General features: G+C 48.0%; 1 protein-coding gene across 2 annotated transcripts in view; it reads right to left on the reverse strand.

The window, feature by feature from the left end:
* Nucleotides 1-25,234, reverse strand: part of anks1b (ankyrin repeat and sterile alpha motif domain containing 1B) — a 119,850-nt gene that overhangs the window by 83,213 nt on the left and 11,403 nt on the right. For both annotated transcript variants that reach the window (XM_079755619.1, XM_079755618.1), the window contains exons 2-5: nucleotides 8,216-8,296; nucleotides 5,998-6,154; nucleotides 1,743-1,895; nucleotides 144-287 (exon numbers count right to left, since the gene is read on the reverse strand). In XM_079755619.1, the coding sequence (XP_079611745.1) occupies nucleotides 144-287; nucleotides 1,743-1,895; nucleotides 5,998-6,154; nucleotides 8,216-8,296 (535 nt within the window). The remainder of the gene's footprint in view (nucleotides 1-143; nucleotides 288-1,742; nucleotides 1,896-5,997; nucleotides 6,155-8,215; nucleotides 8,297-25,234) is intronic.

Below are 25,234 nucleotides of genomic sequence, written 5' to 3' on the forward strand. Positions count from 1 at the left end.
TACCCCAGTGCTACCTCAGTGCTACCTCAGTGCTAACTCAGTGCTAGCTCATTGATAGATCAGTGCTACAACTGTTGTAGCACTGCTACCTCAGTGCTGCCTCAGTGCTAGGTCAGTGCTAGCTTAGTGCAAGCTCAGCCTACCAGGCAGTTGAGGTCCATGCCGGCCTCCAGCAGCGTCAGCACTGCCCCCTGGTGGCCGTTCCTCGCCGCCAGGTGCAGCGGCGTATGGCGCCGCGTGTGACACGTCATCAGGTTAGGGTGGGCACTCACCAGCATGCACACCACCTAGGGGGAGAGGGGGAGATGGGAGGGAGAGAGGGAGAGAGGGAGGGAAGGAGAACGAGGGAGAGAGAGGGGGAGAGAGGGGGAGAGAGGGGGAGGGACACCGAGGACAAGAGGGAAGATAGAGAGAGGGAGGGATGGAGAGAACAAGGGAGTAAAGGAATGGGAAGGAAAAAGAAGAATAGTTAATCAAACTGTGTGGGTGATTTGGGTGTGTGTCTGTGTGTGCGTACTAAACTTTCCTTTCTGAACAGTGAGGGATTCCCCTCATGATAGATGAGAGAAAACGAGAGAGAGAGAGAGAGCCCGCTTCATTCATTCATTATTCATCCATAACCAGGCTGACCCAGTGAATTGCTTGTACTTTAGCAGAGTGTTTTAGTGTTTCGTTTTCCTGTGCGCCTTTATTTTTGGTATGTGTGTGTGCGTGTGCGTGTGTGTGTGTGTGTGAGACATCCATACATTATACATAAACCTCACCATTACACTTCAGCTCACACACGATCAAACCCACATTCACATCAACACTTCCGAGTGACTCCTTATCACCACTCCCAAAGGATCTATATGTCTATATCAATATATATTGGCTTTTACACAAAGCCAATATATATATATAGACATACGCACAAATATAATAATTCTTCATTTAATTTAATTCTTCAAATTTACTAATTTGTTTCATTATATCACGTCGTTAGAGACACTGATTACATTATTTAAAATCTTTTTTGTTAGTTTGCTTTTTTGTTTTGACACCGGCCGACCTCCTAGTCTGGGAGATACAGTTCAGAGGAGAGTCAACAGTTCAGCTCTTGTTCAGAGGAACACTGAGAACAGTTCAGCTCCTGTTCAGAGGAACACCGAGAACAGTTCAGCTCCTGTTCAGAGGAACACCGAGAACAGCTCAGCTCCTGTTCAGGGGAACAGTACACTGAGAACAGTTCAGCTCCTGTTCAGAGGAACAGTACATTGAGAACAGTTCAGCTCCTGTTCAGAGGAACACCGAGAACAGTTCAGCTCCTGTTCAGAGGAACAGTACACTGAGAACAGTTCAGCTCCTGTTCAGAGGAACACCGAGAACAGTTCAGCTCCTGTTCAGAGGAACAGTACACTGAGAACAGTTCAGCTCCTGTTCAGAGGAACAGTACACTGAGAACAGTTCTGCTCCTGTTCAGAGGAACACCGAGAACAGCTCAGCTCCTGTTCAGGGGAACAGTACACTGAGAACAGTTCAGCTCCTGTTCAGAGGAACAGTACATTGAGAACAGTTCAGCTCCTGTTCAGAGGAACACCGAGAACAGTTCAGCTCCTGTTCAGAGGAACAGTACACTGAGAACAGTTCAGCTCCTGTTCAGAGGAACAGTACACTGAGAACAGTTCTGCTCCTTTTCAGAGGAACACTGAGAACAGTTCAGCTCCTGTTCAGAGGAACACTGAGCCGCTCTGGGGTCTCACCTGTAGGCGGCCGTAGAGAGCGGCCAGGTCCAGGGGGGTCTCCTGGCGGCTGTTCCTCATGGTGGGGTCGGTGAGCTCCGTCAGCAGGGTGGAGACCACCTCCACGTGGCCGTACTGAGCCGCGCAGTGGAGCGCCGTCTCCCGCTCGTGGTTCTAAGGGGAGATATTAGGAGTGGGGGGGGAGAGAAGGGAGAGGAGAGAAGAGAGAGGAGAGAGGAGAGGGGAGAGAGGGGAGAGGAGAGGAGGGAGGAGAGAGGAGGGAGGAGAGGGAGGAGAGAGGAGAGAGGAGGGAGGAGAGAGAGGAGAGGGGAGAGGGGAGAGAGGAGAGAGGAGAGAGGGGAGAGGAGAGAGGAGGGAGGAGAGAGGAGGGAGGAGAGAGGAGAAAGGAGAGAGGAGAGGGGAGAGGAGGGAGGAGAGGGAGGAGAGAGGAGGGAGGAGAGAGGGGAGAGGAGGGAGGAGAGAGGGGAGAGGGGAGAGAGGAGGGAAGAGAGAGGAGAGAGGAGGGAGGAGAGAGGAGGGAGGAGAGGGAGGAGAGAGGAGAGAGGGGGAGGGAGGCCTGGGTGAGTAAATCAAGCAGAATAAAGACGTTTTTTATTTGGTAAAAGACTTAGCGTTGTCATTGTGCCTGTGTGTGTGTGTGTGTGTGTGTGTGTGTGTGTGTGTGTGTGTGTGTGTGTGTGTGTGTGTGTGAAGACTTCCTGTGGGAGTCACACGTTACAAGTGTGTGTGTGGATGTGTATAAAGCCAACAGACACATGAGCTGTCACGGCCACAGGATGTCATGCTTCTAGATATACGGACAACTTCTTCTAATCAATACGTCCAAAGGGATGGAAGGACCTGGGCATCATTCAACTTTTTACCAGACCATTTACCAGTCAGATCTAACCGTCTAATCTATCAGGACTGTAAGAGCCAACATCAAGACAACGAGCCCCTGTGGCCGTCCAATCACGGCTGAGCTCTCTGTCGCCCCCCTCTGGTTGGAAAGCTTATCAACAAGTCCAGATATTGAACACATCAGTATGATATCATAATGATATGGAAACAACTGCACTGAGTCTATATGGATAATGTGATGAATGAAAAACAGCAACAAAACATTATGGAAATGTTCCAAGAACCATCTGGAAGAGAGGGAAAGAGAGAGAGAGGATGAGAGCAAGGAAGAGAGATGAAAGAAAGAAAGAAAGAAAGAAAGAAAGAAAGAAAGAAAGAAAGAAAGAAAGAAAGAAAGAATAGGGGATAGGGAGAGGGAGAGAAGGAGAGATACAGAGAGAGAGAGAGAGAGAGAGAGAGAGAGATAGGAAGAGAGAGAAAGAGATTATTTTCCCACCAAAGACCCTGAAATTAAAAATGGAATAACCAAAGGAGATATCATCTCCTTTCTGTCACGGCTGCTCTCAACGCTACAGCCCCCAGGGAGACCACGCCTCCCCCCCCCCCCCCCCAGACCCCCTTCTCACTCTGCAGTGACAAAGAGATTGAGGCAGGAGAGAGAGTGAGGCGGGAGAGAGAGTAAGTAAGTACGGTATGACTCAAAATAAGAAGGCAGCCATCGCTTCCCTTCCCCCCCCCCCACACACACGCACACGCACACACACAGACACATCAGGTACCCATAAGAGCCTTGAGCAGGGGGAGGTGCTCCTCCCCTCGCTGATAACACCTGCAGAGAGAGACTCAGCCAGAGAGTCACTGGTTGGGCGGGATTCCCCAAGAGCCTCCACACCTAAACCTATAGAGCTACTGACACACACACATTCGACCACCTCAGACCTGGACAAGGGGGGGGGGGGGAGGGGAGAGAGAGAGAGAGAGAGAGAGAGAGAGAGAGAGCCTTGCTCCCCTCTCTAGCAGAGAGGTAATATATTTCCATTAAGCCGCCATGACAGCTCGCCGGGATCCTCCCGCCGTGTGTCTCTCTGCTGATTGGACGACAAACAGCCCATAATGTCACATCAACAGTCATCGCCACGGCAAGCATCACGCCGTGTCGGCACGATGTCACACAAGGCCCACGGAAACCAGTCAATACACAGGGGGTCAGCACATGTGTGTGTGTGTGTGTGTGTGTGTGTGTCGGTGTGTGTCGAGATGGAGGAAGCATATGGTTTCCATTTAGAAGCGCAGTAGCAACATGTGTGTGGTAGTACACACACACACACAGACGCACGCGCACACACACACATACACACACACACACACACACACACACACACACACACTCACACACACAAATGTGACCTCTTCCCTTGCTTTCACCTCTGTTCTGAGTTCACATGGTCTCGACAGGCACCCATGGGAGGCTAGGGGCCAGCTAAGGGCCAGCTTGGGGCCAGATAGTGGCCAGCTAGGGGCCAGCTAGGGGCAAGGTAGGGGCCATATAGGGGCCTGTGGGAAAGACCTTTGGGGGGGTGGTGGGGGTTGCATATCAGGTCCTGCTGGTAGTGGGAAGGACAGTATTGCAACGATGTGTGTGTGCAGAGCAGGGACACACAAACTCACACACACACACTCATGCACACTTATGCATGCACACACACACACACACACGTCAATACTCTATTTAAGCCCCCTACTGACCAGACGACCCCCTTTAGAGGGGAGCCGGTCAGTCGAGCGCCGGAGGACAGTAAGAGTCCACACCGTGAACCGCTTCGGAGAAAAAGCAACTGCTGAAGGATAAGATAATGAATTATGAATCATGAATATGTAGTGTGATACGTGCAGTACTCTCAATATCTCAAGGATTCCTCCCATTAAAACTGTATTAACTTGATGTATTGCCCTTTCATTAATCATTCATCATCTCAGGCTGAACATGGATGTGGAATTGTACAATATTGGTGATGCTCCTGTGCAGAATATGGTGGATGTGTTAGAGGCACATTAAGAAAAAGACAATATCTTTCATTTCAGTGTTACCATAGAAAACAATATCAGCCATATGAACACTTTGTAAGAATAAATATCTGTAAAAGAAAAACGCTTCTGTACGATCTCTGCTTCCAGCCATCACTTTCCCTCTCTCCCTTTCATTTATCCCTCGTACAATTTCTGTCCCTTACCACCAATACAAAAATCAACATGTACCTACGCGCTCGCACAGACACACAGGTTAGTGCAGCTAGTCAAAATAAAATAAGTTTACAAGCAGCCTTCGCTATCAGTCACTGTCGCACAAACAAACACAAAAATTCATGGTAATACACAGAAATTAATAGACACACACACAACACACACAGACACAGTAAACATCTACAGCTGTAGCGCTCCAGGGACTAATTAGGCAGCCCTTAACGACCACTAGCCATGAATAACAGCCAATAGGACGGAGTGTTAACAGTGATAAGAGCCAATAGAGGCTGCCTCAGCTGCACTGTACAAGACGGGTTGTTTGCTCTCTCTCTCTCTCTCTCTCGCTCTCTCTCAGTGGGGCATGAAGATAAAGTTTAAGATAAAGTTTTATATTTGATCAATAAAACAACCTCGTAGAAAGCTATGAAAGCTAACTCCCCCCCCCCCACACACACACACACACAAACAGAAAACAAACATAGGAAATATGATTTGCGTGGTAAACATCGATGCTGTTGATAAGTTTTGCTCACGGTCGTAAATCTTCAGTAATGGGCCGGTGCTGGAGGCACCACTGTTGCTTGGGCTTGTGAAAACACAAATGTGTGTTTGTGTGTCTGTCTGTGTGGGTGTCTGTCTGTCTGTGAATAGCAGGACCTGCAGAACTCTCTAAGGCCTAACTAAATCTAAATGTTACGTAAGGTCCAAAGTAGAACATTGTTAAGATGAACTACACACCGACACCACTCGAACATATCACGTAATCATGGTGAAATGCAGAATATCTTGCTAATTATTATTAGCAATCAGCTAACAACACTCTGAGGGAAGCAGTTATGGATTTAGAGGTTATGGAGGAATGCATCCTAATGAGGCAGCAGGGAAAATAAATGAGCTCCAGGGAGGCATTAGGAGGACCGCCGGGAGAGACTGGAGGAAAGGGCAACAAGACGGCAGGAAAACGGTTCAGTGATTAGGAAAATACACCAACATAAATACTGAGAGAGAGAGAGAGAGAGAGAGAGAGAGAGAGAGAGAGAGAGAGAAAGAGAACCAGAAGGTTATGGTAATGTTGGTGATGCTAATGGTGTTGCACTAGCAACGATGTAATGGGGGTGACCTGGATGTAAAGGGGGTTCCATGGGGTCAGTGGTGTTACTGGTGGGGGGCTCACCTGCTGGTTGACGCGGCACTGGGAGGGCCCGTGTTGGAGCAGGATGCGGACGATTTCCACGTCGCCGCGCCAGGCGGCCAGGTGCAGCGGCAAGCAGCCCTTACTGTCGGCCATGTTGGACGAGGCCTCGAACTGCAGCAGCTTCAGCACCACCTCCCTGCAGCGGAGAGACCCCCGTCATGGTGAGACCCCCGTCACGGAGAGAACCCCATCACGTGACCCGGAGGGACCCCCGTCACGATGAGACCCCCGTCCCGTGACCCGGAGGGACCCCCGTCACGATGAGACCCCCGTCATGATGAGACCCCCGTCATGTGACACGGAGGGACCCCCGTCACGATGAGACCCCCGTCACGTGACCCGGAGGGACCCCCGTCACGATGAGACCCCCGTCACGGAGAGAACCCCATCACGTGACCCGGAGGGACCCCCGTCACGATGAGACCCCCGTCATGGTGAGACCCCCGTCACGATGAGACCCCCGTCCTGTGACCCGGAGGGACCCCCGTCACGATGAGACCCCTGTCACGTGACCCGGAGGGACCCCCGTCACGATGAGACCCCCGTCACGATGAGACCCCCGTCACGATGAGGCCCCCGTCATGGTGAGACCCCCGTCACGATGAGGCCCCCGTCATGGTGAGGCCCCCGTCACGATAAGACCCCCGTCACGGTGAGACCCCCGTCATGGTGAGACCCCGTCACGATAAGACCCCCGTCACGGTGAGACCCCCGTCATGGTGAGACCCCGTCACGGTGAGGCCTCTGTCTCCATGAGACCCCCGTCACTGTGAGGCCCCCGTCACTGTGAGACGCCCCTGGTTGTGCTAAAGGGAACGCATGCCGTTAGCATGCTAATGCTCAGCATGGCGGCGGAGATGGGAAAGGGCAAGGCCTCTCAGAGCCGCACTCTGAGGAGGGCTGGCTAATGAAGCGCTTTGTTAGCATGTTTAATTCAGGGCTTCTCCCTCCCGTCGCTCCGCATCAACAGTCTGAGTCGGGGGTTCCACCAACAAACAGAGAAACGCTTTCAGAGATTGAAACGACACCAGGCGGTCGATATCCAGTCAGTAACTGGATACATATTCTAGGTTACATGCTACGTTACATGTTATGTTATATGCTCAGCTACATGCTATGTGTGTGCCACTTTAGTTTAGTTGAATAAGTACAGAATATAAATACAAATGAGGGCTATGAATATGAATTCATATATAGAGCAAATATTTAAAAAATGACCACGGAAAAAGTGCAAAAAGTTATCTAAAATGAAATTTAAAAAAGACAAAAAAGTTACAAACTAAAGGGAACAGATCTAATCTTCTGCCTCCAGTGTTTTGTTTTTTGATTTATTCTTGTCACATGTCATATCTCTTCCTCTCCATTGTAGGATACAGTTCCATTTAACACTCTCTCTCTCCATCTTTGCTTCCCCCCCACCCTATCTTCCTCCAGCTCATGTGAATCAAATCCAGATAATTGCCCCCCTGAAGCCCAGCACTAATCGCTCAGTTCTGCTAACCATGCGGCGTCATGCTAGCTCGCCCCGGAGCGCAGATGGGGGGAGGGGGGGACAAACTTCGCTGGGAGGTTGAAGGTAAACCCACACACACACCTCTTCTCATTCAATATCTATTTTTGCAGATTCTGAGGATCCGCTGTAATTCTAGGCACTTACTCAAGCATGAATGTGTCAATATTACACAAAGAAAATCGTTTCAATGTTGTGAATGGGTAAGTCCTGGACAGAATGTATTGGGGGGGTGGGGGGTGTCAGCCCTCTGAGACTAAGAACCTGGACCTCAGATGCTTACATAACACGGCTTTTAAAACACTAACTCTGCAGCTGTTATGTGGGATTTTGTTGTGTTTAGTGTGTCTGTACTGTACAGTGTTGGTATTTGTGTCTTATTGTTTCACCAATATGTGTGCAGGCATAGCACTGGTGTGTGTGCGTGTGTGTGCGTAAATGTGTGAGTGTGTGTTTGTGTGTTTGTCCAAAATGGATGAGAAAATGTTTGGGAAATATTTGTTTCATACACTAGAATCATTAATCTAGTTTAATTAGATTATTGAGTCACCATACCTGAGTCATTCAACAATTATTTAGTATTAAGTCAGCATTGAGTTATTATATGCTTTTATTCACATTTTGCTCCGGGATGCTATGCTATGGTTGAATTTATTGCAGGGATTTGATAAAAAACATTTGTTTTACCTGTGTCCGTTGAGCGAGGCGTGGTGTAGAGGCGTGTACCCAGAACTGTCGGTGCAGTTCACGTTCAGACCCTTCCACATGCTGTAGAGGAGACACAGTAGAGAGGAGACACAGTAGAGATTAGACCCTTCCACATGCTGTAGAGACACAGTAGAGATTAGACCCTTCCACATGCTTTAGAGACACAGTAGAGATTAGACCCTTCCACATGCTGTAGAGGAGACACAGTAGAGAGGAGACACAGTAGAGATTAGACCCTTCCACATGCTGTAGAGGAGACACAGTAGAGAGGAGACACAGTAGAGATTAGACCCTTCCACATGCTGTAGAGGAGACACAGTAGAGGAGACACAGTAGAGATTAGACCCATCCACATGCTGTAGAGGAGACACAGTAGAGAGGAGACACAGTAGAGATTAGACCCTTCCACATGCTGTAGAGACACAGTAGAGATTAAACCCTTCTACATGCTGTAGAGGAGACACAGTAGAGATAAGACCCTTCCACATGCTGTAGAGGAGACACAGTAGAGATTAGACCCTTCCACAGGCTGTAGAGATAAACATTAGAGAAAAGACCCTTCGAAATGCTGTTTTGGTGTTCAAAAAGACCAAAAAAATAAGTGTTTCATTGTTTCATTTCATTACCCCACACAAATAAAGAGTGTTCTTTCCAACCAAAGAACCAGTCCACCCCCCTTAATATGGGAACTTTGGAAAGGGGGTATCTGACCTTTTCAAAGTTTACACGGTTCAGGATGCTAACAACCATGACTGTAACCTATGTATGAATGACAGTCCACTTGTAGCGGAGCTACTGCACTTGTAGCGGAGCTACTTGTAGAGGAGCTACTGAAACTGCTGAAGAGGTTCAGTCGCCACAGAGACAGACTGATGCTGTCTGATGTCTTTATCAGCACAGCTGTGTGCGTGTGTGTGGGCGTGTGTGGGTGTGTGTATGTGTATGTGTTTGTGTAATTTTGCGTACCGATCAGTCCCGCTGACCCGTCTCGTGGATGCCCTACAGAGGGGTCAGGTCGTGAGGGAGGGGGGCTGTTGTTAGGGAGAGAAGGCGTGAGCCAGAGGCTCCAGTTGAGGACCAGAGGGAGAGCAGGGGGGCTGGGAGACGAGGAGGAAGATCCTACAGAGAACTAGGAGAGGTTTCCTCACTGGATCAAATCCTCTGCAACATGGACACCAAAGATGGGCTGTTTAAGTCTAAATCCATCTCACAATTATTTATTCTGATTAATCCATGATCCCTTGAGTCTATGAAATGTCCTCATTAAGCCAAAGCTAATCTCGAGCCACCAGAGGGCAGAGTGAAGTCTGAGACCCTGGCTTTATTTGACTACTAATGAAAACCAAAGTGTTCCTTATGAAGATGTGAGCTGAGTATTCTGGGGACGCACCAAGATGATCTGTGGGGGCCGCTGGCCACTCAACACTTATTATGAATAGAATGATACAGAACACTCTGGGAGTGATTGAATGAAACTGGATGTAGACACTGTCAGCAATACACCTGGGGGACATACCGTCAAACAAACCGGGTCTTGCTTTGTTTCTGAAATAAGTTACAGACACTCTAAATAAAATAAAATAAATAAAACAAATAACATCTGGAGGAGCGTGATAAGAAATGAATTGAGTGCGGTGAGGTGTTAAACACTGATTAAGTTCACATAAATAACAAGATCCCAGGTGTGTGTCGTGTGGTCTGAGGCGGAAACAGCGTGTGTGTGTTCATGTGTGTGTTCATGCAGATCAGAACCCAGAGAAACAGAACTGAGACTTCCTTCAGATGTTAAATACGTGCTTTTCTTTAAATTCTCTAGAGAGATGGATGTAAGCCTGATACAAACACACACACACACACACACACACACACACACACACACACACACACACACACACACACACATACAGAGTATTAAAGCACAGTGGCTCACGCCATAAAGTGTGGCTCACGCCCCCCAGCCTGTGGCCGTTGAACCCACCAGGCCCCCCAACACCTCAACAAGACGCCATCTTGTTAGTTCCCCCCCCAACCCTAAAGTCACCAACACCACACCTCAACAAGACGCCATCTTGTTAGTTTCCTCCCCAGACCCCCAAGCTCACCGGACCCCCATTCATCACCGTCCAGACGAAACACAGAGGAGTTGTATCGCTGGTTAAGGGACCGCTTGTTTGGTTACCATGGCTATCATTAGAGGGACAGCACTTCTCTGTGGTCCAGCAACACAACTCAACACAACTCAACACAACACAACTCAACAGACCAACAGACCAACACACTCCACACAAGTACGCACCAGCGCTGACACCAAGTGGTCCTGTGTGTGTGTCTGTGTATGCATATTTGGTGTTCGGTGTGTGTGTGTGTGTTTGATGGTGGTTCTTTGTGTTTGTGAACTTGTTGAGGGGGGAGGGAGGGGGAGACTAACCCATGAGGGGAAGAGAGTGGGAACCACAAGATTGACACATATGCAGACTAGTTCTCATCGGTCACACACAGGCCTGTTTGTGAGTCAGTCAACTTCTACTGGTGTTCCTCTGGATCAGACTGTCAACACATTCCAGTCCCTCTCTCTCTCTCTCTCTCTCTCTCTCTCAGGGTTAGGGTTAGGGTTAACCCACACATCAGGGGAGAGGTTGAGAAACGCCTCTACCCTGGTGTTATTGGGGTGTGATGCGAGTTTGTTTCTGTGTTTGTCTTCGCATGTTTCTGTGATACGTGTTTGTCTCCGTGATGCGTGTTTGTCTCCGTGATGCGTGTTTGTCTCCGTGATGCATGTTTGTATGTGTGATACGTGTTTGTCTCCGTGATACGTGTTTGTCTATGTAATGCGTGTTTGTCTGTGTGATACGTGTTTGTCTCCGTGATGCGTGTTTGTCTATGTGATGCGTGTTTGTCTGTGTGATACGTGTCTGTCTCCGTGATGCGTGTTTGTCTGTGTGATGCGTGTTTGTCTGTGTGATGCTTGTTTGTCTGTGTGATGCGTGTTTGTCTATGTGTTGCAGGTCACAGGTCTCTGGTAGCAGGTCACTCTCTGTGCCTGTGGAGCTCCAAAATGCCAAAGGAGCAGGAGTTCTTCGGACTAGAGGTGAGGAGGTTCTTGTCTCATTAGTTCCACGAGAACAAGCACAGCGTGCAGCTCAGAGCGGAACATCAGAGCTTCAGTCTCTCAGCTTCAAAGGGCAATCAAGGAGCATTCTGGGAGGTGAGCTGCAGTCCTTCAAAGCTGCTTGTTCTCAAAGCTCTGGATGTTCATACAGCTGCTAGAAGGTTCAGTGCGACGGACGCTTCGCCCCAAGGCAACTAGAATACTCAACACAGGTCCTTACAGAGCAGGGAGGAGGCAAGGCTCCAGCTCAAGGGCCCCAAGGCAGGGGAGACACCAGACATGGGGGTTTGAACCCACAGCCTCAGGGCCGAGGAAGAACCTCACAGCCTTCAGAACAGGTACAGAGCAACAGGAAACCAGAAAGAAGAGGAAGTGACCAGAGGAGGCTTCTTGAAGAGATCGGTGAGGAATTGATCATGCCTCATTTCCTGTTTGTGGCCCTGCAGCACGGAGTAATCGATAAGCAGGTCACAGGATGTTTGAAGAAGATATGATTTATAAAATAAAGCAGGACAGGGGCTCCTGTTTACAGATCTGTATTGAAGGACACGCGCACACACGCGCGCACACACGCACACACACACACACACGAACACACCCACGCAATCGCCCTTAGAGTGGTTGAGAAGGTGTGCGTGCGGAGCCGCAGGTCAGGGCGAGCCTTCACAGGCTTCACTATGAAGGTTTGTGAGGCCTGCGGTTCGAGCGCAGTTCGAGTTGTGTTGCGCTTTTACTCTGAAGGCCAATTACTGAGCCGCAGGAGGAGCTGACCACTGATGCGCACTCATCGGGTGCTGACACGTACTGGCTTTACCTCGCCCTCTATCTCCCTGTTTATATCTCTCTCTCATTGCTGCTATACTGGACCGTTTGTGTGTTGGCTATATGTTCTGACCCCACAGGGAGGTCCTTCATCAACTCACCCTCTGGGACACACACACACACACACACACACACACACACACACACACACACACACACACACACACACACGGACAGAGACAGAGACAGAGAAAGAGAGAGAGAGAGAGAGAGAGAGAGAGAACAATCAACTGGAGGGGGTGTCAAGGGGGATAGCTGCTTCTGAAGACCAAAGGAACCGACGAAACAGAGAACACACACACACACACACACACACACACATACACACACACACAGAGACACACACACACACACACACACACACACACACAATGAGCAGCTCCTCCATTACACCGTTATATCTATATATCTAAGTCATATCTTCTGCTCTCCCTGAAGGCCACAAACCATAACTCCACAACGAATACCACCTCAGAGAAACAGCTGCTGGGGGCCACTGTCATCCTGGGGCCTCCTACCGGCCCTCTCTCACCTCCGCCTCCACGATGCAGACGAACAGGAGAGACACATTCACACCTCACACCCTGGGTGGATCTGTCACACACACACACACACACACACACACACACACACACACACACACTCTTTCTTCAAATCAGGCACTTGACTTGGATCATTGTTGTCAGCTCTATAAGAAGATGGAAATTGAAAATACCTCCTCTGTGATACAGATTTGAGGGAAGAAATGCTTCATCTTTGATAAGAAATGCTTCCAATCAATATCACCCCCTCGTTGATTTCACCTCAGTCGAAGTCGTGAGCCAAGCCAAGGTGATGTTTCGGTACTTCAACTGGATTGCATACAATCTATTCAAGCATGAATGTTCCACCAGGTGGGAGAATAGCCAGTCAGTATTACCACCAACATTGATTCAACCTGGACGAGCGCGGCGGCAGTCGCAATCGTAATTTCCTGTTGGTGCACCACAAAGTATTCGATTTGCAACAACACTGACGTATGAAAATCAGCACACTTAGTGAGTGCGGATAGTGTACTACGTTTAAGTGTACTCATGGAAGCATGGATATTGGAACACAACATTGGTTTGGTTTTGCCTGTTCTATAGTCACAGGTTCAAAACCCCTAGGACAACGGAGGCTCTGTACATCAACCACAGGCTGGGAACCTCGGATACAACCAAACCCCAGGGTGACCAGGGTAACTAAACCCCAGGGCCACCATCCCCAGGGTCACCAAACCCCAGGGTCACTAAACCCCAGGGTCACTAAACCCAAGTGTCACCAATCCCCAGGGTCACCAAACCCCAGGGTCACTAAACCCCAGGGTCACCATCCCCAGGGTCACTAAACCCCAGGGTCACTAAACACCAGGTCACTAAATCCCAGGGTCACCAAACCCCAGGGTCACTAAACCCCAGGGTCACCATCCCCAGGGTCACTAAACCCCAGGGTCACTAAACACCAGGTCACTTAACCCCAGAATCACCAAAGCCCAGGGTCACTAGACACCATTGTCACTAAACCCCAGGGTCGCTAAACCCAAAGTTCACTAAACCCAAGTGTCACCATCCCCAGGGTCACCAAACCCCAGGCTCACTAAACCCCAGGGACACTAAATCCCAGGGTCACTAAACCCCAGGTCACCAAACCCCAAGTTCACCAAACCCCAGGGTCACCAAACCCCAGGCTCACTAAACCCCAGGTCACTAAACCCCAGGGTCACTAAACCCCAGGGTCACTAAACCCCAGGTCAACAAACCCCAAGTTCACTAAACCCCAGGGTCATTAAACCCTAGGGTCACTAAACCCCAGGGTCACCAAACCCCAGGGTCACTAAACCCCAGGTCACCAAACCCTTAGTTCACTAAACCCCAGGGTCACTAAACCCTAGGGTCACTAAACCCTAGGGTCACCAGGTCACTTAACCCGAGGGCCAGTCGCTGCCGTCCACTTCCAATGAGCTCTTTGAAAGCGATCCACTAATCCACTAAACAAATTGTTTTCTCAGGGTGTGTTTCTGCAGATCGTGCACCCAGCTCGTTAAGAATATCCTCGTTTGTAGAAAACCTTGTTGTTAGTGGAAGCCCGGCACAGAGAGGCTGTCCCGCCCCTTTTTCAAGGTTTAATAATCTGAACAGACCTTGTAATTACTGGCCAGTTAAATCAATCTGAAAATCAAGGGTTTTCATTGAAAATCCTGCATACTGGATTTCTGTATTGACGTTGTTCATCGATCCATACAGAAAGGTCCTGTTGATCGCACTCCGCCAACTCTCAAAATACGGTCTGAAACACAATCCCATGCTCCTCGGGCCTAGAGCCTAGAGAACTAGAGCCTCTGGAGAGAAATACCTCCCATGATTAGAGCGCACTTAATTTCCCAGCCCTAAAGGTTCGGTTGTAGGGTTTAAGTACCTCAGGTTCTGGGCTCCTTGGCCGTGACCTGGAGGTCAGACATCAGGAGGTGATGGATGAGGTCTGAGCTTCATAATAAATACATCAGTTAATACTGCTGAATCAATACACAGAAAAGATTCTGTACTGAGAGAGATTCACCCTCAGGTTGATGATCAAATGTCAAAACACATTTAATGTTTATTTTCAAATGACTTTAGTGATCGGGGTGTTCGATTCCCAGCCAAAAGGTCCTGGGTTCGATCCCCACACCATTTCTGCACTCTCCCCCTAGGCATTATTGAGCAAAATGCCTAGTAATGCGGCACTCCCCAGCAGCTCCTAATGAGCTCTCTCTCTCGCTCTCTCCTAAAGCATAGTAACAAAACAACAATCTGATAGGTCAGGAGTGAGACTCATCCAGGAAATGAATTAACATGAGGTCAAACTGACCCCTGATCCTTTGTGCATCCTGTTGTTGTGTGTATTGTTTTGTGTGTTCTTGAGCATGAGTGAAAGTATGTTTATTTCGAAGTCAAACTGGGCGCTGATTCTGCACAAAATCAATCCGTCTGTTCATGCAAACTCATGAATGAGGTGAAACTAGGCCATGGGGTCAGATTACTGTGTGTGTGTGTGTGTGTGTGTGTGTGTGTGTGTGTGTGTGTGTGTGTGTGTGTGTGTGTGTGTGTGTGTGTGTGTGTGTGTGTGTGTGTGTGTGTGTGTGTGTGTGTGTGCGTGTGTGTGTGTGTGTGTGTGTGTATGCGTGCGCGTGTGTGTATGCGTGCATGTGTGTGTATGTGTTTGTCCTACCACCTGTACTGTACCACCTGTACACCTCAGATCTCACACTGGAAAACCCACAGAATCCAGCCAGCCCTCAGCCAGCCAGCCAGCCAGCCAGCCAGCCAGCCAGCCAGCCAGCCAGCCAGCCAGCCAGCCAGCCACCCATCGATGGAGCTGGGTGGACCGTGTCAGCAGGGGAAACATCAGCCTCGGCCTGGGTGTAAATGGAGCGGATCTCTAGAGGGAAGCCATCGATCAGAGGCTATAGATCCAGGAGAAACCATGTCTAGATAGAGTGTCTGTGTGTGTGTGTGTATGTGTCTGTGCGTGTGTGTGGCATGGCTTCTATAAATAAATCGTATCCTATCGACTTTAAACCTAAACACGGAGTCAGAGAAGAAAGCATCCCTCTCTCTCACTGGGATCTCCTCCTTGGTTCCCCTCGAGCCTTCTGGAACACCTCCTCCACAACCAGCAGGACATCCCTACTCAGAACCAACAGTATTGATCAGGCAGCCGCCTCCTGACCCCTTGAAGGAAGGCTCTCTGGCACCCGATGGGGTTTAGTTTCTAACCCATTCATCTTTGACACAGAGCCAGGAGTGTTTGTTTCTCTCTCTCTTTGGTAAAACAAGGCGTACTAACGCACCATCGGAGGGAATCAGTGTCCTGATGGTCCGACTGGCCCTATCACCACGGCCCCCCGCGTACTGCTACTCTCAGTGGTCTGCGGTTTAGCAGTTAAGCACCGTGTGCGAGCGGAGAGCCAACCAAACATTTACACTAACAGAGGCTCCACACAACATTAGGAGGTGGAACCACAACACACAGGGTGTGTGTGTGTGTGTGTGTGTGTGTGTGCGTGTGTGTGTGTGTGCGTGCGTGCGTATGTGCGTGTCTAGCAGCCATGACTATATATGGTGTTCTGGTGGGCTTTAGTTTACACCAACTCTCCGCAGCGCTCCGGACCAAACACCAGAAACACCTCGGACACGTGGTTAGAATGAGGCCAAATATAAACAACACACTCCGAACACACAACGCCAAAGATGGACACCAGCTCACACACAGACGCAGCGGTACTATAATCAATAATACCTATTGATCAAATGAAAGAACACATCGATAGAAGACGCTCTTTGGGGTGACGCGAGACCCAGGGAGGAACGTTGTGTTGTTTGCATAGCGACCGTTTCCCTGAGTGTCTGTTGTGGGGCTGCTGGTGTGTATCGTGCGCATGTTCATGTGCACTAGCATCTGTGTGTGTTCAGGAAACTCGGAATAATGTGAAGAATTCGACCCCTGAGTTGACCTGGGCGAGAGAGAGAGAAGTAAAGAGAGCAAGCGATATAGATAGAGTACGAAGAGCAGAGGAGACAGGCAGATGGGGTGTGTGTCTGTGTGTGTGTGTGTGTGTGTGTGTGTGTGTGTGTGTGTGTGTGTGTGTGTGTGTGTGTGTGTGTGTGTGTGTGTGTGTGTGTGTGTGTGTGTGTGTGTGTGTGTGTGTGTGTGTGTGTGTGCGTGCGTGTGTCTTTGTGTCTGGGGGGGGTTTCATCCCATAATTCATCTGTTTTCTCTCTCCGTTACGCTAATGTATGCTAATGGTGAACAGGATTAGATTACAAGGTGACAGGGTTCAAACTGGGAGCTTTATCAACAGGGTGCACAGTGTGGAGCTTTAACAACAGGGTGAGTATCCATCCAACATGCTGGCTGGGCTGGTAGCTGCTGGGGGAGCCAGCGTGTCCACCTTCTGTTGTGTTCATTCTGACGTTATTCACGGAGCATACTGCAAACAAACTACAGAACGACGACGGAACATGTCCCTATTTAGTCATATAGACGACACTGGGGGATTGAACCCAGATCCTTTTGGCTGTGCGTCCGAGCATTACACCATCCTCAATTTATGTGGAGTATGAGTTGGAGGCAGACATAAACCAGAGCCAAGACAACTCCACAATTAAAATACTAAAATGGTGGAAGTGAAAGAATGCTGATGCATCAGTGAAAAGGGTTTAAAAAGGGCTTAAGTCACGTCCAGTTACTGCTGAAGCCTTCTTCACAGAAGTGTTGGAGAAGTAAGTGTGAATACTCTCACTTTCTTGTTTCATCTCTAAAGTATAATGAAGTGAAGAACCCATTGACCTCAACGACCACACAACAAACCATGTGACACATATGGACTAATCAAAGAGGTTAGAAACTAGCAATATGAATAAAGTTCTAAGTTTTGTTATAATGTTGCGATTACCTTCAAGAATTTCCTATTAATGCTTTCAAAACAACCACAACAGAGAGCTTCAATCAGTGAACATTTGAAAGATTTAAAAAAGTTCAAAGAAATCTTTGGAAAGGCTGAGAAAAGCCTAGCTCGCTCAAAAAATAATTCCTTCAACTTGATCAAACGCGTTTGTGTCATGAGAAATGTCGAGTCATATTTGCTCAGAGCTAAACTAAGTGTCTCTCTTTAGCAGAAACACCGACATCCTCTTAAATCAAGTAAGCAAGCAAATTAGTCACCACCAAACTTCTAAGTGGTTTCATGTTCCAGACAGGAAGTGAGCGGGGAAGGTAGCAGCTAGAGGCCATTACTAAACTTCAAATGTCTTCTGAGAACATCTTCAGAGTTCGATTGAAAGGAGAAGTTGTAGAGTCAGTGAGTTCCTATAATCTGCTGGTTGCTACACTTTGGAACTGATTGTTGACCGTTATGTTGGTGATTCGGCAATTATACTTGAGGGATGCTTTTATGGTGTGTGAACACTAATAATAATAATGGTAATCTAGGAGCAGGGAGGAATTTGGGCCCTTGCTCAGGGATACCACCGGTGAGACTGCAAACATCTGGGAATCTATCCCCAAACCATGACCCTTTGTAGGGCCTGTTCTTCAGTAAGGCACTGGGAACTCTGGGAACACTGGGAGCACTCCAGCCCTCCAACCTGCTGAGGTTTAAAGGGGATGTTTAAGTCTTTTCAATGTACCCCCCCCCCCTTTCCGATCACTACCCCTAAGCAAAGTCACACATGCATGAACACACAGCCGTGAGATCACATGATACACACACACCAGGCTGAGAATGGCGATGGTCACGCACGCACACACACACACACACACACACACACACACACACACACACACACACACACACACACACACACACACACACACACACACAGCTGCCTGCAATTACGAGCCACAAGATGGTATTTAAAACACAAGGCCTCTGGCCTGTGCAATTTATCAAAATAGCTGTTCAACAAAAACATGGAAACCTTTCACATGAGCCGTGCAACAATTAAAAACTCACCCCCTCACCTCGTCCAAATTCGATTTTATTTACTATTTAATTTGTTTGCTCATTTGAGTTGTGTTCTTTTGTCTTTACATGCATGTTCGTATGTGTGCATCCAAGTTGTGTGTTCATATGTGTGTGGGTGGGCACTGGGCACGTATGTATTTGTGCATTTACGTATGTAAGTGTTTGTGCAAGTGCATGTATGTGTGTGTGGGTGCGTGCGTGCGTGCGTGGGTGTGCATGTATGTGTGTATGCGTGAGTGTACATACATGACCATTATGTACAGCTTAGTTCTTCATAATTCATTCTAGGCACAAATAGTTCTTTATACATCAGCTCAGTGAAAGCATTCAGCAGTCTAACGGCGAGAAACAGCCCTAAAGTGCTCCTTACAATATCATTTACGAGTATTATGTCAGAGAGGAAAAAGCAAAGGTTGTTTACTTCCTTTTTTATTCTGAAATAGCTGTTTGAGAAGACTAAGTGAATGGCAGCAGCTCATTTAATCTACATGCTAACTGGCTGAAAACCAATTGATTTACTAGCAACTGTCGATGACTGACTTTAGAAGCTCTTTAGAGTAGCAGGGTCGATGCCCGCACACCGTGGGTGAAAGCCTTTTACAACGTGTGCACATAACATTTTATTTGGCTATGATTGAGCAATTACAGCATTCTGCTGAACAGGTAAATTAAGGTGAAATATGATGAAATTATTCACTGTTTAAACAAGCGTGTTTGTGATTGTTTCGTATTTTTACATGTATTCATCATTATACATGGGAATATGGAACAAATAGAGTCAGTAATCTGGTTGAAGGCCAAGGTTTTACAATCGTACTGGGAAATCTAAATTCTCCATGAAACAGCCTGTGAGTCGCCAGTAGCTACCCTACAGTAGCTAGTCTGCTACGCTACAGTACCTAGGCTTCTTGTGTGCTGAGAGCCATTTGCCCGTTGGCTAGGATCAGGTGTACATCGTCAGGTGGCAGAGCGGCAGCCATTCATACCTGGGGCGATCTCCTCCTCAACCATGTTGACCTACATTAAGCTCTGCAGGTCCCGCTGTCATCCAGCAAACACACAAGAAGTGGGCCTGACAGCGCTATCTTTCCCTCTCTTTCATTCTCTCTCTATCACTCTTTTGATGTCCAAACCGTTTCTGTTCCCTAATATCACATACCTGAGTTCACTGAGCCGTAGTGATTTACAGTCAACCTGGCTAAATGACTAAAACAACATGTCAAATATATCAGTCAAAGCTCCTTCCCTCAGATTTATTCTCCCTGTTTGACGACAGAGACAGCGGTGTGTTGTTTAGAATGTTTGAATTGTAAATATACAGCAGTCATCAAGGTCTCCTCTCTGTCCCACACAAACATGTATATGCATCAACATAAGGTCTGTCTCTCTCACACACACACACACACACACACACACACACACACACACACACACACACACACACACACCCTCGTCAGACCCTCGTTAGAGAGGGCCTGACCCTTCTGGCTAGTGTTACACAGTCTCTACCACACACACACACACACACACACACACACACACACACACACACACACACACACACACACACACACACACAAAAAGCCCTCAACTTTGAGACAGAAAGACTGCACTGGGAGGAGGTGTGGACCAATCACGCACCAACATATAACTCTTCTCTTATGAGGACCGACTGCCTTGTGGGGACCGACACTTATCATACCCCACACCCCAAAGTGCTGTTTCTCAAATGCTTGTGTGCTAAAAAAAGACGAGTGTGGAAACCACAGACAGCCCATAAACAGAGAACTGTTGTGAATTCCTCCATTGGCCATAGTTTGTAGAACATATTAACATATACTGGCAGGGGTCGGTTGTAATGTTGGTTCCCCCCCCCCCCTCTTAAATACTGTAAACACTGAAACATTACTGCTAGCTTAGCGCAACTCTGTGACTGAACACACAGGAGCCACAAGCTAGGGTGGGGATGTATAGAATGACAACCACAGTTTGTTGCTGTAGAGGAAGTAGATTGTGATTAGTTAAACAGATATTAAGATTAAGACTTCTGAGGGCCAGGCCTACGATACAGACTATGTTGGTCACAAATAACTTTCAAATGCCTCATGTTAACACAAAACAGAACTCAAAAGTCACAAATATCCTGCGTTCAACATCAAAAGATTTGTGCATACTTCATACACTTTATACACACACACACACACACACACCACACACACACACACACACTTTGTGGTGGGGGAAATGAAGGATTGTGTCTGGTGGTCTGGGAGGACGGTGGGCAGCAGGGGAAGGTCCAGCTGAGACCGACTACTCTCCTGGGGCCCGGGGGGGGCTGCAGGGACCCCTGCTGGTCCACTTTGCGGTGCTACCACCAGTCCCAGCTGGACGGTGTGAGGTACGCCCAAACGTCCAACGTCTCGTCCCAACGTCAACACCCCTCGTGAATGAATCAACTGAGGCTGAGTGCATTCAATCAGCTAGAAGGTTTGATGGGAGCATTTTAATATGTTCTACACTTTAGTGTTCCAAAGTCGCTCTCGTAGAATTGTTGTGTCCACGAAGCTATTTAAACCTATTTTACCATCATTCATATCAAAGCACAACATTTTTTCATAATTTGCCCGCATCGATACATGTGATTGGATATGGAGTTATTGGCTGTTTTGTCACAACAATGTCACAACAATGAGGTTAAAGTACGTTGACATCTGGAGCGTAGCTCTGATGTATAGCCTGGAGACAGTCCTGATCACGTGACCTCACATCCTGTTAACTCCACGGAGCCGGACCCCCAGTCCCCCACATCGTCCCACAAATCTTTGACAGACAAACTCTTCAGCCAATCAGTGCAGCGATGCATGAGAAGCCATCAGAGTGCTCAGTGGAAACACAGGATGAAGAGGGAGGACCGGAGAAATCCTCTCCTCTGCCTCCTCTTCTCTTGGTTAATAGTTGCTATTGATTCTACTTATATATAATAACTGCCCTTACAGCTGTTTACTCTGCTAACGTTAAAGTTACCGCTCCTTGTTTACGCTAATGTTAACGTTAGCTCCTTGTTACTCTGCTAACGTTAACGTTAGCCTCTTGTTTACTCTAACGTTAACGTTAGCCTCTTGTTTACTCTAACGTTAACGTTAGCTCCTTGTTTACTCTGCTAACGTTAAAGTTACCGCTCGTTGTTTCGGGAGACGCCATTACTTTTTTTATAAGCGGCGGCCTGTAATTCACCTCATCACCGCACAGTCCCTGATTGGCCCGAATACGTCATCAACTACGACACAGTCCCTGATTGGCCCGGTTACGTTGGCATTTCAGAAAATGGATGTGGGGGGAGTTTAAGGTTTAAGATCAGTTTAAGGTGCTATTCTTTCCAGAGAATGTAAAGGGAATCAGCCATTCCAAAACCAATTCGCTGTGAGCCCTGATTAGCTTCGCCTTCGGATTATTTTCCACGACTGATTTGTTTTCCAGTCACAGAGGCTCACTTATGTCTGCAGGAATGCGTTTAACAGCAACAACAAGCCACATTTAGCCGGGACAGGCTAATAAACGGACAAAGGGCCATTTCAGCCAGGGTGACCCTCGGAGCCCAGAGCCCTACAGGCTCCATGAGGATTAGCTGGAAGGTGGTCCAATATTGGAGCAGTGGAAATCCTTTTGCATGGCGGAAAATTAGGATGTTTTGGTCCTAATTAGCAAAACCGACCATTTCTTCACAGCTTGAGTTGAACAGATTTAACTTCAGATTAAAGACACATTATGTAGTTAATCAACGATAGTGTCCACAGAGAATCATTCTGAGCAGCAGGTTGTGTCATTGCTGCATCACTACATGCATATCAAGAGAATCTTGTTTAGAAGAAGCTTCTCCTGCCAAAGTAAATCAACCTGGTTTCAATCGCAGTTCCTCTGGTGGCCAACAGGGGGGCTGCAGAGACCTCAGCTGGGGTGCAAGTCAATGGGGAAACCTCAAAAGAACCGGGAAACACAGCCAAGAACACTGTTCCATCAGGGACTCAACGGCCCTGCTCTGAAACACGCCGCGTGAAATGCTTCCTCGATCCTCCGAAGATATCGGGCGTCTGGGGAGTTTTTGGCTAGAGGAGGACTTCTGAATGAACAGAACTCACTGATGAGGTTTCACGGTCGATAAAGTCCATAAGTACAGGAGGACAGACAGAAGGCAGATTGAGATGGTGCTACAGACCTCACCTCCTGGTTTCTCCAAACAATCTGTTTAACTATTTATTGTTTTTTTACTTATGACATTGTTGTGCATTACTTATGCACATAAAATACAAGTAAATGAGGCTGGAACTGGGGAACTGATGCTCTGAGAGCACGGACAGCAAGCCAATGGAAGAATGTTATGGTTTCCATAACTAAAATAGAAGTACTGAAGTCATTTCCCACGTTGGTCTCTTCCCAGATGGATGCTAAAGTTAGCTTCAGCAACACGATGGTCTCAGCCCTCAGACCTTACCCCCTGGGCAAAGCCCCCACCTTTCTGCCGTAAACCAATCTCAGGAGTACCTTCCAGCCCTGCTGCAACCGCTGGCTGACGTAAAGGAAGACTTGTCTATCTCTGATAACCATATCCACACAGAACACACCGGCCAACTGTTGCACGTGAGTGTGATCAGAGGAGGGAGTGCACGTTTGTGTGATCTGTGGAGGGAGTGCACGTGAGTGTTATCATAGGAGGGAGTGCACGTGAGTGTTATCAGAGGAGGGAGTGCACGAGATCAGAGGTTCAGCCCGGTGGTTACCTGGGGCTGGTGTAACAGCGCATGTGTTGAGCTGGGGGGTGTGCTACACACTGAAATAGCAGCTGAGGTTAAAGGTTCATACGCCATGGTGAGCCACAGCTGTATCAAGCCCCCTTACCCCCCCCCCCCCCCCCCCACACACACACACACACACACACACACACACACACACTTCTCTCTCTTAGCCTCTTAGCATCTCTCTCACACATGCACATGCATACACACACGCCATAGTGCTCATGAAAGATATGTGCATCCCTGGACATTGGTTAGTACCGTTCTTTGGCTGTGAACATGGCCTACCTCGCATGCAGAACGCACCACACCGGCCCAGAAGACAGTTAGTTACATGGTCCTCAGAGCAGGAGACTCAGGGAGGTTCTCACACTGATAGAGACGGCATTGAGTGAATGCGGTCCATATGGTGCATGGATATTTCTACCGACTATCAATATCTCATAGCAATGCCTAGGAGGGCAAAAGCAGCATACATAACCAGATACAAATTATGATTATCTGTGGCCATGAACTGGACTCGTCGTGTTTTCACTCATACACCGCAGGAAATGCTGACTGGCCAGAGACATGCTCACCTTCTATTTGATCTTTGACCTAATCTCTGTTCATATCTGCAGAGAGTACATACTCTGAGTCGCATCTTTATTGTTTAACAATTTGAACAGTTCTTTAAATATTTAGATATTCACTGCCAAGTGTGTGGAGAATAAGAAACAACCTTTAGTCAGCAAACATTTTCTGGCTAGAAAACGTAAAAAAAGAAACACTGTCCCTCCAGGGACTAGAGATGGAAATAAGCTCCTATAGCTCAGTCTAGTAGTGGTTTAGTTTTGGTTCTCCTTCGGCCAGATTCATGTTTTGTCTATGGACCTCACCCACTCACCCCCTCCCCCTTCCATAGTCAGTTAGCTAAGAGCTAGTTATACCTTCAAGTTGGCTATCTAAAAAGTCACTAGCCCCATCAAATCTAACCAGGATGGTACAATAAGCTTGACGATCAGTTAATTGTTAGCTCTTACTGGATGAAGGCCCTTAAGAGACAGTCTTTTACATTCATCCATTACCTTCCATTTCTATCAACAATGTTTACCTGCTGCCTCGAGGCCAGACTGAGGCCCTGAAGCAGCAGAAGTAAGCAGTGAGGACGTGCCCTAAAGTTAAGTGCCAACTCTAAAGCGCTAACTGCACTCAAAATTGAACATCAGATGACTCAGCGACTTCCTTTTGAAGAGCCCCTGAACCGTCGCATCTCTTCTGGGATTCAGAGCTCTCAGAACAGAACTAGGTGAAACGCCATCTCATGAGTTGTGCTTTAGAAACCACACGGTGAGTCAGGGCCGAGTCGAGTTACCTTCCCACAGCAGAATGCTGCTTTGTGGTCCAGAGACCGCTCACACACTAGCATAGTGTCGCGAGGGGCTAGCTAGCATCTCTCTGACCCTCTAATGGCAGAGGAGCCAAAGACGTTTGCGGGATTCCCATTGGCTCTGAGAGCAGAGGTTTGGACTAGGAGCAGGAATGTTGGCGCTTGGAGGAAGAGAGAATGTGTGGGAGGAACTGTGTCTGTGGAAATGTCCTGCAGGATCCGTCTGCATGAGGGAGAGAGAGCTATATTGGATGGAGAGAGAGATTGAGAGAAACAAGGAGAGAGAGAGAGAGAGATAGAGAAAGAGAGGAGAGAGAGAAAAGAGAGAAAGAAAGGAGAGAGAGAGAGAGAAAAGAGAGGAGAGTGAAAAAAACATTTAAAA

This window comes from Pollachius pollachius (genome assembly GCF_949987615.1).
Source record: "Pollachius pollachius genome assembly, chromosome: 18".
In the NCBI taxonomy this organism is placed as follows: domain Eukaryota; kingdom Metazoa; phylum Chordata; class Actinopteri; order Gadiformes; family Gadidae; genus Pollachius; species Pollachius pollachius.